The 20,804-nt window shown below is 50.8% G+C and overlaps 1 protein-coding gene across 1 annotated transcript in view; it reads right to left on the bottom strand.

The window, feature by feature from the left end:
- Window positions 1-512: 512 nt before the first annotated feature.
- Window positions 513-20,804, bottom strand: part of MAPKAPK2 (MAPK activated protein kinase 2) — a 39,265-nt gene continuing 18,973 nt past the window's right edge. The window contains exons 2-10 of the mRNA XM_066565455.1: window positions 10,654-10,793; window positions 8,520-8,584; window positions 7,220-7,299; window positions 6,173-6,299; window positions 4,454-4,529; window positions 4,201-4,325; window positions 3,859-3,944; window positions 3,263-3,343; window positions 513-1,842 (exon numbers count right to left, since the gene is read on the bottom strand). Of these exons, the coding sequence (XP_066421552.1) occupies window positions 1,699-1,842; window positions 3,263-3,343; window positions 3,859-3,944; window positions 4,201-4,325; window positions 4,454-4,529; window positions 6,173-6,299; window positions 7,220-7,299; window positions 8,520-8,584; window positions 10,654-10,793 (924 nt within the window). The 3' untranslated portion in view covers window positions 513-1,698. The remainder of the gene's footprint in view (window positions 1,843-3,262; window positions 3,344-3,858; window positions 3,945-4,200; window positions 4,326-4,453; window positions 4,530-6,172; window positions 6,300-7,219; window positions 7,300-8,519; window positions 8,585-10,653; window positions 10,794-20,804) is intronic.

Here is a 20,804-nt window from a genome sequence, read left to right as displayed (position 1 = left end):
GCATCATCCACATCACCCCCCATCATCCTACATCACCCCATAGCACCCCATACCCTCCCAAAGCATCCCACACCATCATCCCATACAATTCCATAGCACCCCACAGCATCCACAGCACCCCATACTCTCCCAAAGCATCCCACATCACCCCATAGCATCCCACAGCACCCCACATCATCCACATCACCCCCCATCATCCTACATCACCCCACAGCACCCCATACCCTCCCAAAGCATCCCACATCACCCCACAGCACCCCACATCACCCCATCCCTTCCCAAAGCACCCCACAGCACCCCAAAGTCCCAAAGCCCCAGCCCAGGGGTGACACATGCTGGGGAGGGAAGGCCCTGTGCAGCTGTCCCCAAGCAAAGGGACGTTGTGTCCCCAGAGAACATCCAGGGGAGCTCAGCCTTTCTGGTGGAAAAAAGGGCAATTTTAGGACACAGGGAGAGCAGCTGGAGCATTGAGGGGGTTCTTCACAGCCACACAAGCAACAGGAGAGACTGGGTGACTCTTGAAGTGTCTTTAATCCAAAGGACTGAAGAGCAGACTGGGAAGATTAGTATAAGCCAACAGACAAAAATAATTATTAAAAAATAAAAAAAAAAGGGGGGGGATAAAAACCAGTTTTCAAAACAAATTAAAATTCCATACAGTGTCTAAAAAGATCACCTAAAAACTAAACCTTAAAAAATTGTTTTTCCCCATTCAAACACATTTAACGAAGTGAAACATCGTGACAAAATAATAATAATAATAATAATAATCATCACCATCATCATCATCATCATCATCCATGGACTAAAGACTTCAGAGCAGCTGCAGGAGCCACACTGGGGGGGCTGCAGCACCCCCAGCCCCAGCCAGGGAGGGGTCAGTGCTGCCAGCCTGGCCCCAGCTGTGCCACCTCCAGCCCTGCCCTGGCACCCCCTGTCCCCAGGGACCCCCCCAGGGCAGCAGCTGGGGATGGGGTGAGGGGGGGACACATCCCTGCAGAGCTGGGGGGACAGCACAGCCCCCCCTGAGGTCAGAGCTGCATTCCAGACCACGCAGGGGCAGCCAGAGCAGCTGCGGGCCCACGGACAGACACACACCCCACACGGACAGACAGACAGCGCTGCCAGGCAGAGCCACAGGCAGGGCTGGGGTGCTGCTTTTTGGCTCCTGTGCTTGATTTGGGACCCCCCCCCAGGGCAGCAGGACAGGGAGGAGGGCAGCTCTGCTTCCCTGGAGCCCATCTCTAGCCAGCATCCACACAGGGAACACACTGTCTGGGTTTCAGCTCTACAGTAGTTTTTAAAAAATATTTATATGTTATATACCCTAAAAAGGTCACCACAGGAGTTTCCATGTCTTTGGAAGGAAGGAGGAGGGAAAGAAAAAAAATAATATATATATAAATCAAAACTGTTTCACAAAAGAAAAATAAAAATCCAATTATTGGCGGTGTTCACCTACAGGACAAAAAAATCCCTGGCTGCAGGTGTGGATCTGAGGGGGAGGATCTCACCACCTGCTCCAGAAAGGTCAGAAACACAGGTGAGTAGCTAAAAATAACTAGTCTGGTATAAATGTCTGAATTCCATGCGCTCAATAGAACAGTCTGTTTCTTTTTGTCTTTTTTTTTCCTTAAAAAATATATATATATATATATTTATAATTATTGCTTTCTGGAGGACTGGTGGGCAGGGCCCTCAGTGGGGCAGCGTGGTGGGCTCGGGGGGGTTGGCTTTCTTCCTCCTCTTCATCAGCAGAGGGTTCGAGGAATCCTCGATTTTCTTGATCTTGATTTGTTCGTAGTCCACCCTCATGGTGGCCAGGGCACTGGTCATCTCCTCCTGTGGGCAGGGGACACAGAGACATCAGCACAGCCCCCCCTGGGTGAAATATGGTCACCTCAAGCCAGGTCTCTAAGCTCTTGGGGATCTATTTCACACCCAAGATAGCTCAGCTAGCTTAGAAGGCATAAAATCAGCAGGATGGCTTCTGTGGTAGTGCTGGAAACAGAAAAGTTTTAATAAAAGGCAAAATAACAAAACTCTTTATAGAGAAAAACTGAGCCAGGTGCAAGAAGTTCTTGCTCCTGGTAAAACACCTTGTCACAGACATCTTTTATGGAAAATCCTTTCCTTAGGATTCTTCCTCCTGAGAAGCTGAGAGGCCTCAGGAACAAAATGTAACCAATGGTTATCTGCTGCTGTGGGATGCAACAGGTGCATCTGGGATTGGTTTCATGGGGTTGTTTCTAATTCATGGCCAATCACAGCCCAGCTGGCTCAGACTCTCTGTCCGAGCCACAAGCCTTTATTATTCATTCTTTCTTATTTAATTCTTAGCCAGCCTTCTGATGAAATCCTTTCCTCTATTGTTTTAGTATAGTTTTAATATAATATATATCATAAAATAACAAATCAAGCCTTCTGAAACATGGAGTCAAATCCTCGTCTCTTCCCTCAACCTGAGACCCCTGTGAACACGGTCACAACACCTCACAAAATTAATTTCTTTGCTCTCTTTTTTTTCTAGTAAATTGCTCAGGCAAAACTTTTTGGCTCCTGTCCAATTGGCTCTCCTTAAGTTTGAGGTGAAGTCCCCCAGGTCCTATGAGGTGTCTTTTCACCTAACTGAGGAGAGAAACTTCTGGGCTCTTTTCCTTTTTGAGGAGACAAAGGAGAGTTTTGTCACTCTGTCAACAAGGGGCACATTCCTATACCAGGGTCCCCAGAGCAGCTGGGAATAAACAGTTGGGAATAAAATAAAAAATAAAGCAAGGCCTGAGTGTCCCACTGCCAAATTTTCCAGCTCCCTCCCAAGCAGAGATCAGCCCCAGAGCCAGCACGCCCACACCAAACTGGAATTGTGGAATTGGTCAGGCTGGAAAAGCTCTCCAGGGTGATTGAGGCCAAGCCTGCTCTGCCCTGTGAGGGTGGGGAGGGCTCAGGATGGAATTCCCAGAGCAGCTGTGGCTGCCCCTGGATCCCTGGCAGTGCCAAGGCCAGGCTGGCTTGGAGCAGGCCTGGGACACTTAAAGGTGTCCCTGCCCTGGCATTTGAGGTCCCTTTCAACTCAAACCATTCTAGGATTCCATGGTTAACCCAGCTCCACCACTACATCATGTCCCCAAGTGCCACATCTATGCAGTTTTGGAACATTTCCAGGGACAATGAACGAGCCTGGTCTGCAATACCCAGGAGAGGACATTCCCCAGATGGCAGAGGGGTGCAGAGCTTTGCAGACAGGGACAGAGAGAGGTTTTACCTTCACATCCTCCCACAGGTCCTTCTCCTCCTTCAGCACACGGCTGGTGTGCAGCGGGGTCTGGGGCACCTGCATGGATTGCTGCCAGGAGAGGGGAGGAGCATGAGCTGGGAGCCACAGGCATGCACGCCATTCATGCCATCCATCCCGTCCCGTCCCATCCCATGGATCCCATCCCATCCCATTAACCCATCCCATGGATCCCATCCCATCCATGCATCCCATTGATCCCTTCCCACAGATCCCATCCCATCCCATTAACCCGTCCCATCCCATGGATCCCACCCCTTCCCATGGATCCCATGGATCCCATCCCATCCCTTCCCATGGGTCCCATTGATCCCATCCCATGGATCCCATCCCATCCCATTAACCCATCCCATGAATCCCATCCCATCCCATCCCATCACATGGATCCCATCCCATCCCATCCCATCCCATGGATCCCATCCCATTAACCCATCAATCCTATCCCATGGATCCCATCCCATCCCATTATCCCATCCCATCCCATGGATCCCATTCCATCCCATCCCATTCCATCAATCCCATCCCATTGCATCTCATCTCATCCCATGGATCCCATCCCATCTCACCATGATCCAGGGGTGGTTCATGAACTCCGTTATCGTCATGCGCTGGGTTGGGTCTGTTTTCAGCAGGTTTCGGATCAGCTGCTTCACTGCAGGGGTTGGGGCAGGGTCAGGGGCCAGGGGTTCCTGGGGGGCTCTCCTCAGCTCCAGTCCCAGCCCCAAAGCCCCTGTGTGCCCTCCCATGTGCCACACACCTGACCCTGCCTAAACCGTTCAGCAAATGCCTCTCCAGCAGAGCTGCAGATGCTGAGAGGTGACCCCTGCCACAACCAGGGGTTTGAGCTCCTCCCAGCCCTCTAAAGGAGACCTCAGCCTGGGGACAGGCCCCACAGGGACCACGTTTACCTTCCTCTGACACCTCGGACCACTCAGGATTGGGGAACTCGTACTGGCCCATTCGGATCCTCTTCTTCATGCCAGGAGAGATGGCCAGCCCGTGGTTGGAGTAGAAGGGGGGGTACCCGCACAGCCTGCACCAGGAGGGGGAACAGAGTCAATGTGCCACCCCAAAAACCTCCCCAGGAGCACCCACAGGGCACGAGGCAGTGCCAGGAGCAGGAGCTGAGCCCTGCAGAGGGAGAGGAACCCTCAGACTTACAGAATATACATGATGACACCCAGGGACCACATGTCACAGGACTTGTCGTACTTCTCTGGGCCCAGCACTTCTGGAGCTGGTAAAAACAGAAATAAAATCCTAAATCCAAGTGTAAGAACTGAGTGAGAGGGCTCTGACACGCCATGGAAACACCACGAGCCACTGTGGGAAGCGCTGCCTGTAGCAGCCCCCAGCTCCCTGCTGCAGGCTCCAGGCTGGATGCAGAGGTGAGGGGCTGCACATGGCATCCTCCAAACCCCCCTAAGTCCTACAAATGTGTTATAGAAACTTCTTTGAGCCAGGTCTTATATGCTCTCAGAGGCCTATAACACACTCAAGATAGCTCGGCTACCCTTGGAAGCATAAAAATCCCCAGGATGGCTTCTGTGGCAGTGTTAGAAACAAAAAGGTTCAATAAAAGGCAAAATAACCAACAGAGAAAAACTGTGCTAAGTGCTAGACGTTCTTGCTCCTGGTAAAACACTTTACAAAAGCAATTAGTTTCTTTGTTCTCTTTTTTTTTCTACTAAATTGCCCAGGCAGGACTTTTTGCCTTCTGTCCAATTAGCTATCCTTAAGTTTGAGGTGAAGTCCTTTGGGTCCTATGAGTCTTTTCACTTAATCGAAGAGAGAAACTTCTGGGCTTCTTTCCTTTTAAGGGGACAAAAGATAGTTTTGTCACTCTGTTAAGAGGGGGTACACTCCTACACCAACCCCCAAGGCCAGCCCCCAGGCACTCACCTGTTGGGAAAGATGAAACAGGAAAGCCTTATAAATATGATTGTCTGGCAAAAGATTTTGAGAATATGGAAACTATAAGTGAGATTGAAATGAAAGCAAGCTTTGAGATCCCTCAGTTACTGAACAACTGGAAAACAATGGTGTGGCCAGCTGAAGGTGATCCCCTTTTGATGGAACAACACCCTCTGCTTGCAGACAGGCCCAAGGGTCAGAGCAGACCCTGCCAGCTTGGCAGAAGGGCCCAAAGAGGAGTTTTTAGGGTTTAAAATGTAACAGAGTATGGTAATGTAATGATTCTTATAGGCTGTATGGAAATGCTACAGGATTTGTATCTTGTATTAGATTGGTCAGTGAAAATTAGAATATTCAGCACAGAAGATGATTTATTGTATTGTAATGGGAACCTCACTCTCTTACTCTCTTATCCTCTTTTACTCTCTCATCTTCTTTACCATGCTCTTGCCTTCTCTCTCTTTACCATTCTCATTACTTCTCTCAGGCCTGCTCTGAGCTGTGGCTGGCAGCTCCCAGCAGGGCCCTGCACCCAGGCCCTTTGCAATAAACCACAAATTCCAAGACCAGAAGAAGGTTTATTATATAGTAACGGGAACCTTGCTCTCTCATCCTCTTTACCACACTCTTGCCTTCTTTCTCTTTACCTCTCTCTTTACCTCTCTCTCCCTCTCTCGGGCCTGCTCCAAGCTGTGGTTGGCAGCTCCCCCCAGGGCCCTGCACCCAGGTCCTTTGCAATAAACCACAAATTCCAAGACCAGAAGATGATTTATTGTATTGTAATGGGAACTCCACTCTCTTTACCTCTCTCTCCCCCTCAGTCCTGCTCCAAGCTGTGGCTAGCAGCTCCCAGCAGGGCCTTGCACTTGGCCCTTTGCAATAACCCACAAATTCCAAGCCCTGCCTTCAGAGATCTCTCATCTGCATCCATCCCCACCATCCTACCCCTGATGCTCCTACACTCACCCACGTAGTAGGGCGTGTAGCAGGGCGTGGCCAGCGAGTTGTGCGTGGTGGTTTCCTTGGCGAAGCCGAAGTCAGTGAGTTTCAGCACGGCGTTGGGCCTCTTGGAGGTGTACAGGAGGTTCTCTGGCTGGGGACACACAGGGGACAAGGAGTGAGCTACCAATGAGGGTGACCCCAACACCCAACACAGCTTTCCTGGGGAATATTCCTCCTGAGGCATCCAGGGTGCTGCTCCACAGGGTTAGGCCTGGGCCTTAGCTTAGGAATGTGCTGAGCTCTGCTGTTGAACCCAGTCCTCCTGGACCCACCTTGGGTGACAAGCAGGAAATCAGGGATATGGGATTGAGAGGAATAGCAGATTTGTCTTTACAAACAAGCTGTGAGGCTGCTGGTGATAAAACCTCTGGAGCAGCTCTGCCCCTTGGAGCAGAATGAGCAGGGGGATGTGGAAACACACCCCCACCCTGCAGGAAACAGCAGGTTTGGCCATTTTACCAAGATTTAGACAGAAAAGGTAAAAGAAAGAGGTACCCAGACTGCCCACAACTCTTTGTTCTTATTGTCTCATATTGAACTAAATCCTAATTGTCCAAATTTTTATTACTGTAATTGTATTACTATTTTTATAACCATTTTATTACTATTAAACTTTTAAAATTCTAAAAACAAGTGATTGGCATTTTTCACATTACACTAAAAAGATAGTACACTAAAGAAATGCTACAGAAAAACCCGTGACTGTCTCCAGACAGTCACAACACAGCTTTTTTCTAATAGTGAATGAGTCTAAACAGGTACTTTTTCTAATCAGTCAATCAGTCTAAACATCCTTCTTCTTCAGTCAACAATCCCCATAACACATTCCACACGTGCTAAACAACAGCAGTAGCAAGCAGAGATAAGAATTGTTTTCCTCTGAGCTTCTCACTGCCTTCCCCAGGAAAAATCCTGGGAGAGAGAATTATTATCTCTGTTCAGAGAATGTGAATGCCTCATGGGAGCAGCAGGGCTGGGCCCTGGCACTGCCAGGGGGGCTCAGGGTGGTACCTTCACGTCCCGGTGCGCGATGTTGATTGAGTGCAGGTACTGGATGGCTTCCCCAATGCTCTTCATGATCTCCGAAGCCTCTGAAGCAGCAAAGAAACCATCAGCAGCCTCCAGAAGCAAGTTAAAAAGGGCACTGCTCCCTGGGGAGCTCTACAAACCAGGAGCCAAAGAACCTGGCTGAGGTCAAAGGGGTTTGCTGTGCTTGAAGTCCCCCTTTCCGTAGAGCCTGTGTCACTCCCCATCCCTGGGGAAGGAGCCTGCAGCTCCCAGAAACTCCAGGGGAAGGGATGGGGCAGAGCCCAGCCCTGACCCTAATACCAAGGAGGGGCTTGCACTGTTTAGGACACCCAAGCAGCAAAGAATGCAGCTGGGAAAGGTTTCCCCTTAGGATGGGAAATAAGGGGGCAACGGGCTCAGAGTTTGGGTTGTGTGGTTGCTTCTCGTGGCCAGAGGAGTAGAGGGAGTGAGATCTATGAGACCTTTGAGAACCACAGCACATGGACTTAACTTTTTGAGGGAAGTGGGTGTTTCTGACAGGACTGGGATGGACAGGAGTGTGGGAGCAGCTGAGAAAATACCCCCTAACCCTATTCTCAAGCAAACATGAAAAGCAGGGCCCCTTGCACCCACATCCCTCATTCCCTGAGTGCAGAACTCTGCTGGGGATCCAGAAGAGTCCCTGAGGGGATGGAGGGGACTGAAAAACCAGGGTGTTCACTGAGGGGATGGACTGGACTGAGAGGCCAGGGTGGTACACTGAGGGGATGGAGGGCACTGAGAGGCCAGGGTGTTACACTGAGGGGATGGAGAGGACTCAAAGGCCAGGGTGTTACACTGAGGGGATGGAGGGGACTCAAAGGCCAGGGTGTTCACTGAGGGGATGGACTGGAATGAGAGGCCAGGGTGTTACACTGAGGGGATGGAGGGGATGAAAGGCCAGGGTGTTACACTGAGGGATGGAGGGCACTGAGAGGCCAGGGTGTTCACTGAGGGGATGGAGGGGATGAAAGGCCAGGGTGTTCACTGAGGGGATGGAGAGGACTGAGAGGCCAGGGTGTTACACTGAGGGGATGGAGGAGACTGAAAAACCAGGGTGTTCACTGAGGGGATGGAGAGGACTCAAAGGCCAGGGTGTTCACTGAGGGGATGGAGGGGACTCAAAGGCCAGGGTGTTACACTGAGGGGATGGAGGGGATGAAAGGCCAGGGTGTTACACTGAGGGGATGGAGGGGATGAAAGGCCAGGGTGTTACACTGAGGGGATGGAGGGGATGAAAGGCCAGCAGGGTGTGGGCTCATACCCCGTTCTGTGAAGGCCTGGTCTCCCCTGTCCTGGATGCGGCTGAAGAGCTCCCCACCATCCAAGCTGGAAGAGAGGAGATGCTGTTGCACACCATGGCTTGTTGAATTTGTAGGCAACTTCCACATGGGAAGAGATGAGAATCTTGACTCCACGTTTCAGAAGGCTGATTTATTATTTTATGATATATATTATATTAAAAGGAAATGATATATTAAAACTATACTAAAAGAATAGAAGAAAGGATTTCATCAGAAGGCTTGCAAGGAAAAGAATGATAATAAAATCCTGTGACTGACCAGAGAGTCTGAGCCAGCTGACTGTGATTGGCCATTAATTAAAAACAACCCCATGAGACCAATCACAGATGCACCTGTTGCATTCCACAGCAGCAGATAATTATTGTTTACATTTTGTTTCTAAGACCTCTCAGCTTCTCAGGAGAAAACATCCTAGCAAAAGGATTTTTCATAAAATATATCCATGACAGTGGTTCCATCTCCCACCAAACCCTCTTCTGCTGAGCAGGAAACAATCCCCTTCTCCATGCAGGACCTTGGGTTGGTGTTCTGGGGCATTTCAGAGCGTCCTCCTTCCCGAAAGGAGCAGGGCAGAGGCTCAGTGTTGGGCGGGTGTGGCCGCCCCAGCAGCCACAAAAACACATTTACAGTAAAGGCAGCAAATGTGGCTTGAAATTGGTGAGAGCACTCCCAGCACACGTGGCCTCCTTTTGCTCACGAGCCAACTGCCTCAGCAGCACATGACCCAGCACAGAAGTGCTGAGCAAAGCTCAGGGTGAGACACCAGCAGTGTCACAAAGGGCTCCCCAAGCTGGGGCACAGAGGCTGGACCCCACTGCAGCACAGCCAGGTCCCATGGGAGGTGTTGGAGAACCACTGGTGGGTTCCCTCCCCAGGTACCCTCAGGGAAAATGCAGCTCCCACAGAGATCAGGACTGAGGTATTGGCAGAATTCTCCATGAGAGCAGGGAAAATGGCACTTCCTGGCCCTGCCTTATCTGCCTGAAGCAGGAACAGTTTGGCTTTCTCAGCACTGCTGATAGCATCTCCCTGACATTCAGTGACATCTGCAGCAGCAATAGCCTGCAGCTCTTGGGACCCTCTGCTGCACAGAGCCTGGGAGGGGGGATCCAGAACAGTCAGGAGGGATCCAGAGCCTGAGAGGATGGGTCAGGAGCCTGGGAGGAGGGATCCAGAGCCTGGAAGGAGGGATCCAGAACAGTCAGGAGGGATCCAGAGTCAGTCAGGAGGGACCTAGAGCCTGGAAGGAGGGATCCAGAGCCTGGAAGGAGGGATCCAGGGCCTGGCAGGAAGGATCCAGAGCAATCAGGAGGGATCCAGAGCCTGAGAGGATGGATGCAGAGCAGTCAGGAGGGATCCAGAGCCTGCTCCTGCTGCTGGAAATCAAACCCTGCCTTGTGAGGGACATTACCCCAGAGCATCCCTCGCTCACGCAGACAGTCCTGGGGACTCTCCTCCTACCCCTCAGCCATTCTTTCTCTCCCTGCTGCCTCCCCTTCCCCATCCCTGGCTGCCCAGAGTGCCAGGGAGGTTCTCAGGTGCCTGTTTCCCCCCAGGAGCTGCTCTGGGGGCTGCTGTGCCACGTGCCCTGGCACTGCTCCTGCACCCGCTGCCCCCCCGGGCGATCTACCAGCTTGCCAGAGGAGAGGTTTTGGCAAGGAAGCTGCATCAAATCACAGCTGCGGTTGGGATGTGGTTTCAATACTTTCCCCTTCATCCCTCCTCCTCGTCCCCAGGTTGATACCAAGCTCCTACCCAAAGCAGAGCTGCTGCTGCTGTTGCAGGCGGTGCCAGGGCGGCACCAGCGCTGCCAGCTCGGTCACTGTCCCACCACAGCCTGCCAGGAACCTGCTGCCTCCCCCAGCTTTTGGTGGCCAAAGGCAGTTGGGTTATGACCCACCTGTGAGAACCACAGGCTCTGAGCTGAGCATTTTCAGGATGACTCAGAGCCAGCAGCCCTGGCTGTCCCCATCCCTCCCACACCACCCTGCCCGGGACGCCATCCCCACAGCTGCGTCCCCAAGGCTGGAAGGTGCCCACCCCGCTTTTGGCAGCCCCCCAGCACCCTGAAGTGCCCGTGGCCCGGGTGCTCACCACTCCATGACGATGAGCAGACACTTCCTCCCCTGGTAGAGGTTCTCGTAGACGTCCATGATGCGCACGATGTGCGCGCACTGCGACGCTCGCCAGTGCAGCTCCACCTCCCTGCGGGCCTTGGGGCAGTCCTGCAGCATCTGCGGGAGAAGGGACACCCTGTGAGCCCCGAGACGCCCCCGGGCAGCAGGGTCATGACCCCCGGGGGGCTCTGTGGCCACCAGAGAGGACGCGGGGGCGAGCACCGGGTGCTCCCTGCGGGCGCACAGAGCACTCTGATCATGCCTCCATCCCCATCTAGTGGGAAGTCTGAGATGCCGTTTGCCCTCAGCTTGCCCTTCCTGTCAGGGTTCATAAAAGCTTATTCAGGCTCCCAGTGCCCCACCAGCAAGACCTACTGCATTTATGAGCCATTGTGCACCCTGATACCTCCACTGCTGCACCCCTGGGTGCCACCGAGCATCCTCAGCCTCACCTTTGCTTTGCTGCCCTGCATCATTTCCCAACCATCAGCTGCTCCACAAAAGCTCCCTCACCACAAATTCAGAGCCCACCAGCACCCGTGCCTGGGGAGGGCACAAAGCAAACATCCAGATGTTCCTTAAATTACAGCTCTTTAATGAGCCCCGTGCCCTTCCCAAAGACAATTCAGAGTTCCCAGGTGCAGGAAGGATTTGTTTATCTGCCATAGACTATTAGTTATGATGTTTGTCAGGATAAACAGCCAGCCTTAATTATTGTGTTCCTAAATATAGAACAACAAACGTGTCTGTCTTGAGCACAGCTCATTTTCCTTCCTGTCTCCAGCAGCCTCTGGAGCAGCTCTGCCCCTTGGAGCAGAGTGAGCAGGGGGATGTGGACACACACCCCCACCCTGCAGGAAACAGCAGGTTTGGTCATTTTACCAAGATTCAGACAGAAAAGATTCTGACCCCTCTGAGCTCTCCCCAGGAACAGAGGAGCATCAGCCCTTGGATGCTCTGCAGGACCCAGGGGGGTTCTCAGTGCAGTGGGGATCTCACAGGAACAAGGATTAACTCCCAAAATCCACACAGTGCCCATTTCCAGATGGAACACTCCCTGATGGTGCTGCCCTGGCAGAGCAGCACTCATCCTTTGCCCCAGGGAAAGGCACAGAGAGGATTTGCCCTTCAGCCACCCACCCAAAACACCATCCCAGGCTCTGGTCACACCTCTCCCACCTCCTCTCCTGCTTCCCCAGGCAGAGGAAACCTGTGGGAACCTGTGGGAGGCACCAAAGCCCCAGAGGCTCTGCAAGGAACAAAGTGGCCAAAGCCAACCTCTGCACAACTTGACATCACTCACACCAACAACCCTGGGGCAAAGACAGGGCAGGAGGTTGGACTTGGACACCCTCTCCTTGCTCCTCTATTGCTTAATTACCCCAAAAACTGCATCCTGCAGAAGCCAAAACCATAAGCAAGAGCAACACCAGCCCCCTGAGGAGCCATGCAGAGGGGGCTGGAGAAAAGCCTGGCTATTTTTTGCAGCCCCACTCTGAAGAGCCTGGCGAGGGGAGCCAGGAAGCTGAAGAGAAAAGAGAAAAACAAAACAATTTGTAATTATGCTCCGGGAAAATGGACCAGCAGGAAGCAGCTAGTTAACATCATTCTGCACAAGACAAACAGCAGAGGTACAGCAAAATACATCCCGTTTTTAGAGGTCATTCTGAGTGCTTTCATAGGAGGTTAATTGGATTTCTAATGAAGTAGGAGGCAGCAGCAGCCTCCATTACCTGCCCCAGCACGGCCCTGATGTTTGTTTTTGTAGCCAGACAAGCTCTGGGAGCAAAGAGCTGCCCTGGTGCTCTCAGAACACCCAGCTGTGATCCAGCTGCTCCCTCCATCCCCTGCACCATGGACAGGTGATGGAGAGGCTTCCAGAGGAGCAGATTAGGCCTCATTAAGGCAATGGTTTGGTTAATTTAGGAAATGTTCCTGGTGGCAGCAGTGTGAGGGGGAGCTGAAGGCCACATGCACTCCCCACTGCTGCTGCAGGAAGGATTGAAAAGTGTATTTGACTCTTATGACCTAACACTGTCAGGTTGTAAGAATATTTCCTCTAGGATTTTAATGAGCTCTCAGTATATTTTATGATATTAAGAAAGCTGATAGGCCAAGAAACACTTATAGTGTATTGTAATTAGGAAATAGTTGCCTTCTGATTGTGCTGGTGTGAATTGTATATGAAGGGTGCATGGTCTCACCCTTCACATGAGATTGAAAATGGAATAAAAGTTTTTAAAAGACCTCTCAGTTGCCCCATCTCTGGGTCAGAAAAGAGCATAATCCAACAGGCAAGCATATTTCCTCTATGATTTTAATGAACTCTGACTATATTTTATGATATTAAGAATATTTCCTCTATGATTTTAATGAATTCTCAGTATATTTTATGATATTAAGAATATTTCCTCTATGATTTTAATGAACTCCCAGTATATTTTATGATATTAAGAATATTTCCTCTATGATTTTAATGAACTCTCAGTATATTTTCTGATATTAACAAAGCTGGTAGACAAGAAACACTTATAGTGTATTGTAATTAGGAAATAGTTAACTTCTGATTGTGATGGTGTGAATTGTAACACCTCTATTGTCTCACCCTTCACATGAGACTGAAAATGGAATAAAAGCTTTTAAAACATCTCTCAGTTGCCTCATCTCTGGATCAGAAAAGAGCATAATCCAACAGGCAAGCCATGGCATGTCGGAACCCAGGACATCCCTCTGGCTGTCCAGAACAGCCCAGACCCTGCCAGGGGGCTCAGAGACCCTGGCACAGAGCCCAAAACACCTCTGGGTTTGATTATGGAGCAAATCACCAACCTTAGGTGAAGATCAGCAAGCCACAACAGTTTAGGTAGAATATTAGTGAAGTTATCACGGGGTGGAAAAGGAGATTTTGGGGTTTTTGGTATGGGGGTTCAGGGGGCAAGATGGAGGGAACTGGGCATGTCCAGCCTTTCTCCTTCTTCTTCTTGGCCTCCATCTCCTGCTGTGATGGTGGCACTTTTGGATTGGTTTAGAGTAGAAGCTCAGTGTCTGACACAGGTGATGGGTATTGGAAAGTAATTGTAAATATTGTACAGGTAGTTTTCAGTATAAAGACATAACCCTGCCCTGGGGGCAGGCAGAGTGCCTGGAACTGTCCTGCTGGATGGACCTGGGCAGGAGAAAGAATTTTATAGATAAGAAACAATGAACAACCTTGAGACCAAGAAATGAAGAGGCACTGAAGAGCTCCAACTCCTTCTTCAAGCGCCGGGCTGGGAAAAGAGACTTTGAACATTTCTCGGGGTCATGGGGACCAGCAAAAGCTCCTGAGAATGGCAGAGGCAGCCCACAGCCCCAGCTGCACCCCAAACCTCCTGCCTTCAGCACAGGCACTGGATCCCCGTGCCCTGGGTGCCAGGAATGTGCTGGGCATGGCACAGTGATGGGGCAAGAGCAGCCCTGCCACCAGTCTGTCCTTTCAGGTGGGAGCCAGCAGCTCCCAGAGCTGCCACCCTCCCCTCCCATTCCCCAGCCAGCAGAGAATGCTGGGGTGGGTGATGTCCTGTCCACATCCAAGGTATCTGGGGTGTGACAGCCCTGTCCCTGGTCCAGCTCTGGTACCCAGGACAGGCTGTGGCTGCAGCAGGGTTTGTGTTTCTTGGCTCCCTGCAAGGAGGATGGGATGGGAAAATCACCTCGTGTTTCCCCTGAGGTTCAGCAAGGATGAATGCCCCCATCCCACCCCATCTGATTTTGCAACCCAGTAATCTGGAGCACAACCAGGGTTAACCCTTCGATGGCCAACTCCCAACAGCTGCTCTCAGTTCAGCTCTTCCAGCTCTTACCTCCTGTTCCCCTTCTGTGAAAAATGCCTATTTTATGACTGGCTTTTCACAAATATTCAAATGAATATTATACGTGTTGTGTTAGAAAGTAATGCTGTATTAATTCTCTTAAGTAGTGTGTTAAATATAGTTTTAGGCTATAACAAAATGTTAAAATAGAAACTGTGCTGTGTAGGATAGCTTTTTCTAAAGAAAGGACTCACACTGAGACAGCAGCCACGGGACACCCAAATCTTTCAGAGAAAGAGAATTTATTGCTCCATTATCAGGAGAAATGAACTTCTTCCCACCTCACTCAGGCAGGATGATGCATCAGGATTAAGAGGAAGAAGCTGACCCTGCCCAGACAGAATCCTGTGTTTGAATGGAATTTATGCATCATGTATGAGGTGTATGAATATGTAACAGGCTGTTGTTTTTAAGGGTTAATCCTCTGTTAACGTGGGGCCTTTTTCGGGCTTATTTTGCCCAGAAAGAGGTACCCGGACTGTCTGTAACTCTTTGTTTTTATTATCTCATATTGTCCTAATCCAAATGGTCCAAATTATTATTATTCTAATTGTATTACTATTTTAATATATATTAATATTATATTTATATTTTTACATATTACTACTATATTTATAATTATATAATACTATTATATATTTATATATTGCTATTATATATTTCTATATTACTATTTTTATTACTATTAAACTTTTAAATTTTTAAAAACAACTAACTGGCGTTTTTCACACTTCCAAAGAAGGGCTCCTCGGAGATCCAACTCCTCATTATTTCAGACAGAAAAAGCTGCATTTCCTGCCTGCTCCTGCTGGAGAGGAGGGCTCGGCAGCCCCAGGGCAGTAACCGGATCCTTGTGTTACACAAGTGTCCCCGGGCAGGGCACAAGGGCAGCACTGGCTGCAGAGGAAGCTCTGCCACCACCTCCGAGCAAACCCGGGCAGGAGTCAGGCAGGAGGAGCTGCATCCCTTCGGTGGATGCTCCAGGTGCTTCAGATCTGCAGCCACTGCTGTAAGAGCCGGAGTGAGGGATGTGGGACTCCAGGCAGCTCTCCAAAATGCAGATTATTGTATCCAGGACGTTACAGAGCTGTGCCCACAGCTGTCAGCTCCAGCTGCAGGCAGGCCTGGAGACCCTTTGGTTTTGGTTACATTGCATTATAGACTTTTCTTTTGGTTACATTGCATTATTTACTTTTCTTTTGGTCACAATGCATTCTAGACTTTTCTTTGCTGAGCATCTTAGTAGAACCAATCTATACCTTAACTATTATCTATAGCCCATCATAACTGCTGTAATTACCATATTCATGTCACTATTCTCCAATCACTAACAGTCAGTACATTACAGTTTAAGCTAGAAGTTGTTTTTCAATTTTCTTGCAGTAGAAAATTCTGAGACTTTTTTTCTACTTGCAACATCAGCAGGCTTGTTTGCCTGTGCTCTCTTTCTGCTTGGCAAAAACATCTTCTTGTTTGGGGTGGGTTTATCCTTTGCTCTAAGCCATAAAAACCCCTTCTAACTAAGACACCTTTTGCCTCTTTAGTTATCCAGTAAAACTGGCTCAATAATTCCTTTCTTCTATATCAAAACTTGTTTCCACCTCCATTCCTTCATCAGACTCTACATTTAAAAATCTTTCTGCTAAGCACCCATACCTGTGAGACTTCCTTGTCAAACTTTCATCCTTCCCAACACACTGCACATCTCCAGACATCAGCTCATCATCCTCAGCACCCCGGTGTCCCCTCAGCATGGCAGGGCACAGGGGACAGCCACAGAGCTGTGCCAGCCCAGAGCTCTGCTCCATCCCATCTCTGCTCCCCACTGGGGCACCTCCCTGCAGGAAAGGAGGGAGAGCAGGGAAAGAGCCACTCCACCCTGCTGGCAATTAGGGAGGAAATTCGGCTTTCAGCCGCATTCCAGCTCCCCTCCCAGCAGCCTGACACCTCTGAGATTTGGGCAGACAGCGTTTGCTGCCATCCTGTGCCTTGGCTCAGCTCAGCTCCCCCAGGAGCCTTTCCATGCTGCGAGAGAAATTAGTCCTGTGTTCCTCTAAACACCTCATTAGCTTCATTAGAGCTCCCACAGTGCTGCCAGCAGAGGATGTCACAGCCCAGCCTGATGTGCTCAGCACCCTGAGAGCAGCACAGGCTCCTCACAAGATCCAGCAGCACCTCTGGGCTCTTCCCCACCTTGGAAAGACAAACCCTGGAAGCAACTCCTGAAAACACAACAGCTCATCAGAGCTTCCTGCAGGAGAACAGTATTGCCTGAGCAAACCCAACCCCAAATCCAGGCTCCAGCCTGGTCCTGCAGGCATCAAAAATCAGCTTCAGCTCCAAGGAAGAGCTCAGCACTACACAGAACAGAATTTCCCCCCCAGCACCTGAGGACAAGCACAGCAAGGATGGAAGGAAGGAAATGGCGGGAGGGAGGGAGGGAGGGAGGGAGGGAGGGAGGGAGGGAAGGAAGGAAGGAAGGAAGGAAGGAAGGAAGGAAGGAAGGAAGGAAGGAAGGAAGGAAGGAAGGAAGGAAGGAAGGAAGGAAGGAAGGAAGGAAGGAAGGAAGGAAGGAAGGAAGGAAGGAAGGAAGGAAGGAAGGAAGGAAGGAAGGAAGGAAGGAAGGAAGGAAGGAAGGAAGGAAGGAAGGAAGGAAGGAAGGAAGGAAGGAAGGAAGGAAGGAAGGAAGGAAGGAAGGAAGGAAGGAAGGAAGGAAGGAAGGAAGGAAGGAAGGAAGGAAGGAAGGAAGGAAGGAAGGAAGGGGCTGCAGCTGCCCACGCTCACGTTCCCTCTCCCTGCGTGTCCTCAGGCACCACTGATTCAGTCTCGCCGCCCCCTCCTGGGATGATGCTCCATGAGTCAGACACTTTGGAAAAGGAAGCTCCCTCCTCCCCTGGCACGGCAGGAGGTCACTGAGGACACTGTCCCACTGTCCCTCCTGTCCCTCTGTCCCTCCTCACTGAGGGTGCCACCCCAGCCCCAAATGCTGCTGCCCCTTGGTGAGCCAAGCGCACTCAGATGGGCAAGAGGAAAAACTCACCTTCCATGGGCAATTTCCATGGAAAGTGAGGCTCAGGCTCACACTGGGGTGTTTGTTGAGCTGTCCATTTTCCAGGGCTGCCCCAGGCTCACCCCAGGCTCTCCAGCTGCTCTTGCAGGCAGGGTGGTTTTATTCCTGTGTGTATTTTGATCCCATCTGATTCTCCTCAGCCCCCAGCAGAACAGCACCCACCCCTCCAACAGGGGTGGCACCAAACCACCCCCAGGAGCCCCCCTCAGGACCTGTCTGCACCAGAGGGGTTAAAAGAAACTCTCCTTGAGTTGCAGTAAGAATAAACCTACAGCGGAGAGAGGCAGGCTGTCATCCCCCAAATTATCAGCAGGGAAGCAAAGCAGAGCTTCCCCCAGCCTGGATCACACACACACAGCCTTTGGACTCCCTGACCCTGCTAGCACAGGGCAAGGAGCATTTTTTCCTAATAAAGCAAAAGGGTTTCTCTTCAAAGGATTTTCCTCTTCTAATCTTCCCCTGCAAACTCGCTGCCAACTGGCGTCAGCTGCTTTACACATTTGTAGGGCCAGGGCTGGAAGCTCTGCACAGGCTGTTCCCACCTCTCCCTGCATTGAGCTGAGCCTGTAATGCCAGAATATTTTGGGAAGCCCACAGGTAATGAGCCCAAAGCCACCCCAGTCCCTGCCAGACAGGGCTGGGAGGGAGAGGGCAGCAGAAGGACACGGAAGCAGCAAAGCTCGGTTCCGCTTTTGCTGTTTGTGAGCTACAAAAGAGAAATAAAATCACGAGTCCCAGAGCCCCTGAGAGGAATTGTGTTACCAAACAGAGGGAAATTCATGGTTCAACCACAAGGCAGTAACAATTAAAGGTGCAGCTCAGGAAGCCTCCCCCACATCATCGTGGCTCTTACATAAATCTTTACATTAACCCCATCCCCGCTGCTTCCACCCACCACAGCCTGCCCTGCTGCCCTGGTGACGGGACTTTCCCAAGCTGGGCTTCATTTCTGCTCTGCCCACGCCCAAAGAGCCACAGAAAGAGTCTGAAGCCCCAACAGAAGAGATGAAAGCCTCATCCTAACGTTTGTTTTGCCCGGGGAAAGCCAGAGAGCAGAGGTGACGTGTCCGGAGGAGGAGCACGCGCGGGTCCAGCAGCATCCTGCCCACAGCGTGCCCTGTCCTGCCAGCCAGGATGGCTGCTCAGAGGGATGGCTCTGCTCCTGGCTTCATCCAAGGGGCTTTGCCAGGCAGCACCAGGCATCAGCTGCCCACCTTGCAGAGGTGCAGGAACGCTGGGGGGGTGGCACGGTTGGGACAGACAGAGACGAGAGATCTCTGCAGCCAGGGCTTGGAACTTGTGGGTTATTGCAAAGGGCCTGGGTGCAGGGCACTGCTGGGAGCTGCCAGCCACAGCTGGAGCAGGACTGAGAGAAGAGAGGGGGAGAGAGGATGAGAGGGTAAGAGAGTAAAAGGGGTAAGAGCACAAGAGTGTAAGAGGAGTAAAAAGGGTAAGAGCACAAAGTTCCCGTTCCAATACAATAAATCTTCTTCTGTGTTGAATATTCTGATTCTCACTGACCAATCTAGTCCAAGATACACATCCTATAGCATTTCCATACAGCCTATAAGAATCATTATATACTGCGTTACATTTTAAACCCTAAAAACTCCTCTTTGGGCCCTTCTGCCAAGCTGGCAGGGTCTGCTCTGACCCTTGGGCCTGTCTGCAAGCAGAGGGTGTTGTTCCATCAAAAGGGGATCACCTTCAGCTGGCCACACCATTGTTTTCCAGTTGTTCAGTAACTGAGGGATCTCAAAGCTTGCTTTCATTTCAATCTCGCTTATAGTTTCCATATTCTCAAAATCTTTTGCCAGACAATCATATTTATAAGGCTTTCCTGTCTCATCTTCCCCAACACAGAGGGATGGGGCAGTGGCACCAGAACTGGGTGGATACTGAGGCTGCAGCATCCTGCCCACAGCGTGCCCTGTCCTGCCAGCCAGGATGGCTGCTCAGAGGGATGGCTCTGCTCCTGGCTTCATCCAAGGGGCTTTGCCAGGCAGCACCAGGCATCAGCTGCCCACCTTGCAGAGGGATGGGGCAGTGCCACCACAGCTGGGCGGATACTGAGGAAATGACCCACACGACAATTGGCTCCATCCTCCAGGTTCTCCCACCTTGGGGAGAATGGAAAGGTTGGAGAAAGGATCCCAGAGAGAAAGGATTGTTTAGATTGGAGAGAGAAGGACAAGAGAGGCAAGTGAGGCTGAGCAGAGGCGAGCTCACACACACACACAGACAGACACACACAGACAGAGACACACATACAGACACACACACACACACACACACACACACACACACACACACACACAGACACACACACACACAGACACACACACACACACACACACACACACACAGACACACACAGACACACACAGACAGACACACACACAGACACACACACACACACACACACACACAGACAGAGACACACATACAGACACACACACACACACAGACACACACACACACAGACAGACACACACACACACAGACACACACAGACACACACAGACAGACACACACACAGACAGACACACACACACAGACACACACACACACACAGACACACACACACACACAGACACACACACAGACAGACACACACACAGACAGACACACACACACAGACAGACACACACAGACACAAACACACACAGACAGACACACACACACACAGACAGACACACACACAGACACACACACACACACAGACAGAGACACACATACAGACACACACACAGACAGACACACACACACAGACACACACACACACACACAGACACACACACACAGACACACACACAGACAGACACACACACACAGACAGACACACACACACACACACACACACAGACACACACACACACACATACAGACACACACACAGACAGACACACACACACAGACACACACACACACACACAGACACACACAGACACACACACACAGACACAGACACACACACACATACACACACAGACAGACACACACACACAGACACAAACACACACAGACAGACACACACACACACAGACAGACACACACACACACAGACACACACAGACACACAGACACACACACAGACACACACACACACACACAGACACACACACACACACACACATACAGACACACACACAGACAGACACATACAGACAGACACACACAGACAGACACACACACAGACAGACACAC

Source organism: Molothrus aeneus, chromosome 24, assembly GCF_037042795.1.
Source record: "Molothrus aeneus isolate 106 chromosome 24, BPBGC_Maene_1.0, whole genome shotgun sequence".
Lineage (NCBI taxonomy): Eukaryota > Metazoa > Chordata > Aves > Passeriformes > Icteridae > Molothrus > Molothrus aeneus.
The sequence above is the reverse complement of the archived record's forward strand: the minus strand, read 5'-3'. Positions and strand labels throughout refer to the sequence as shown.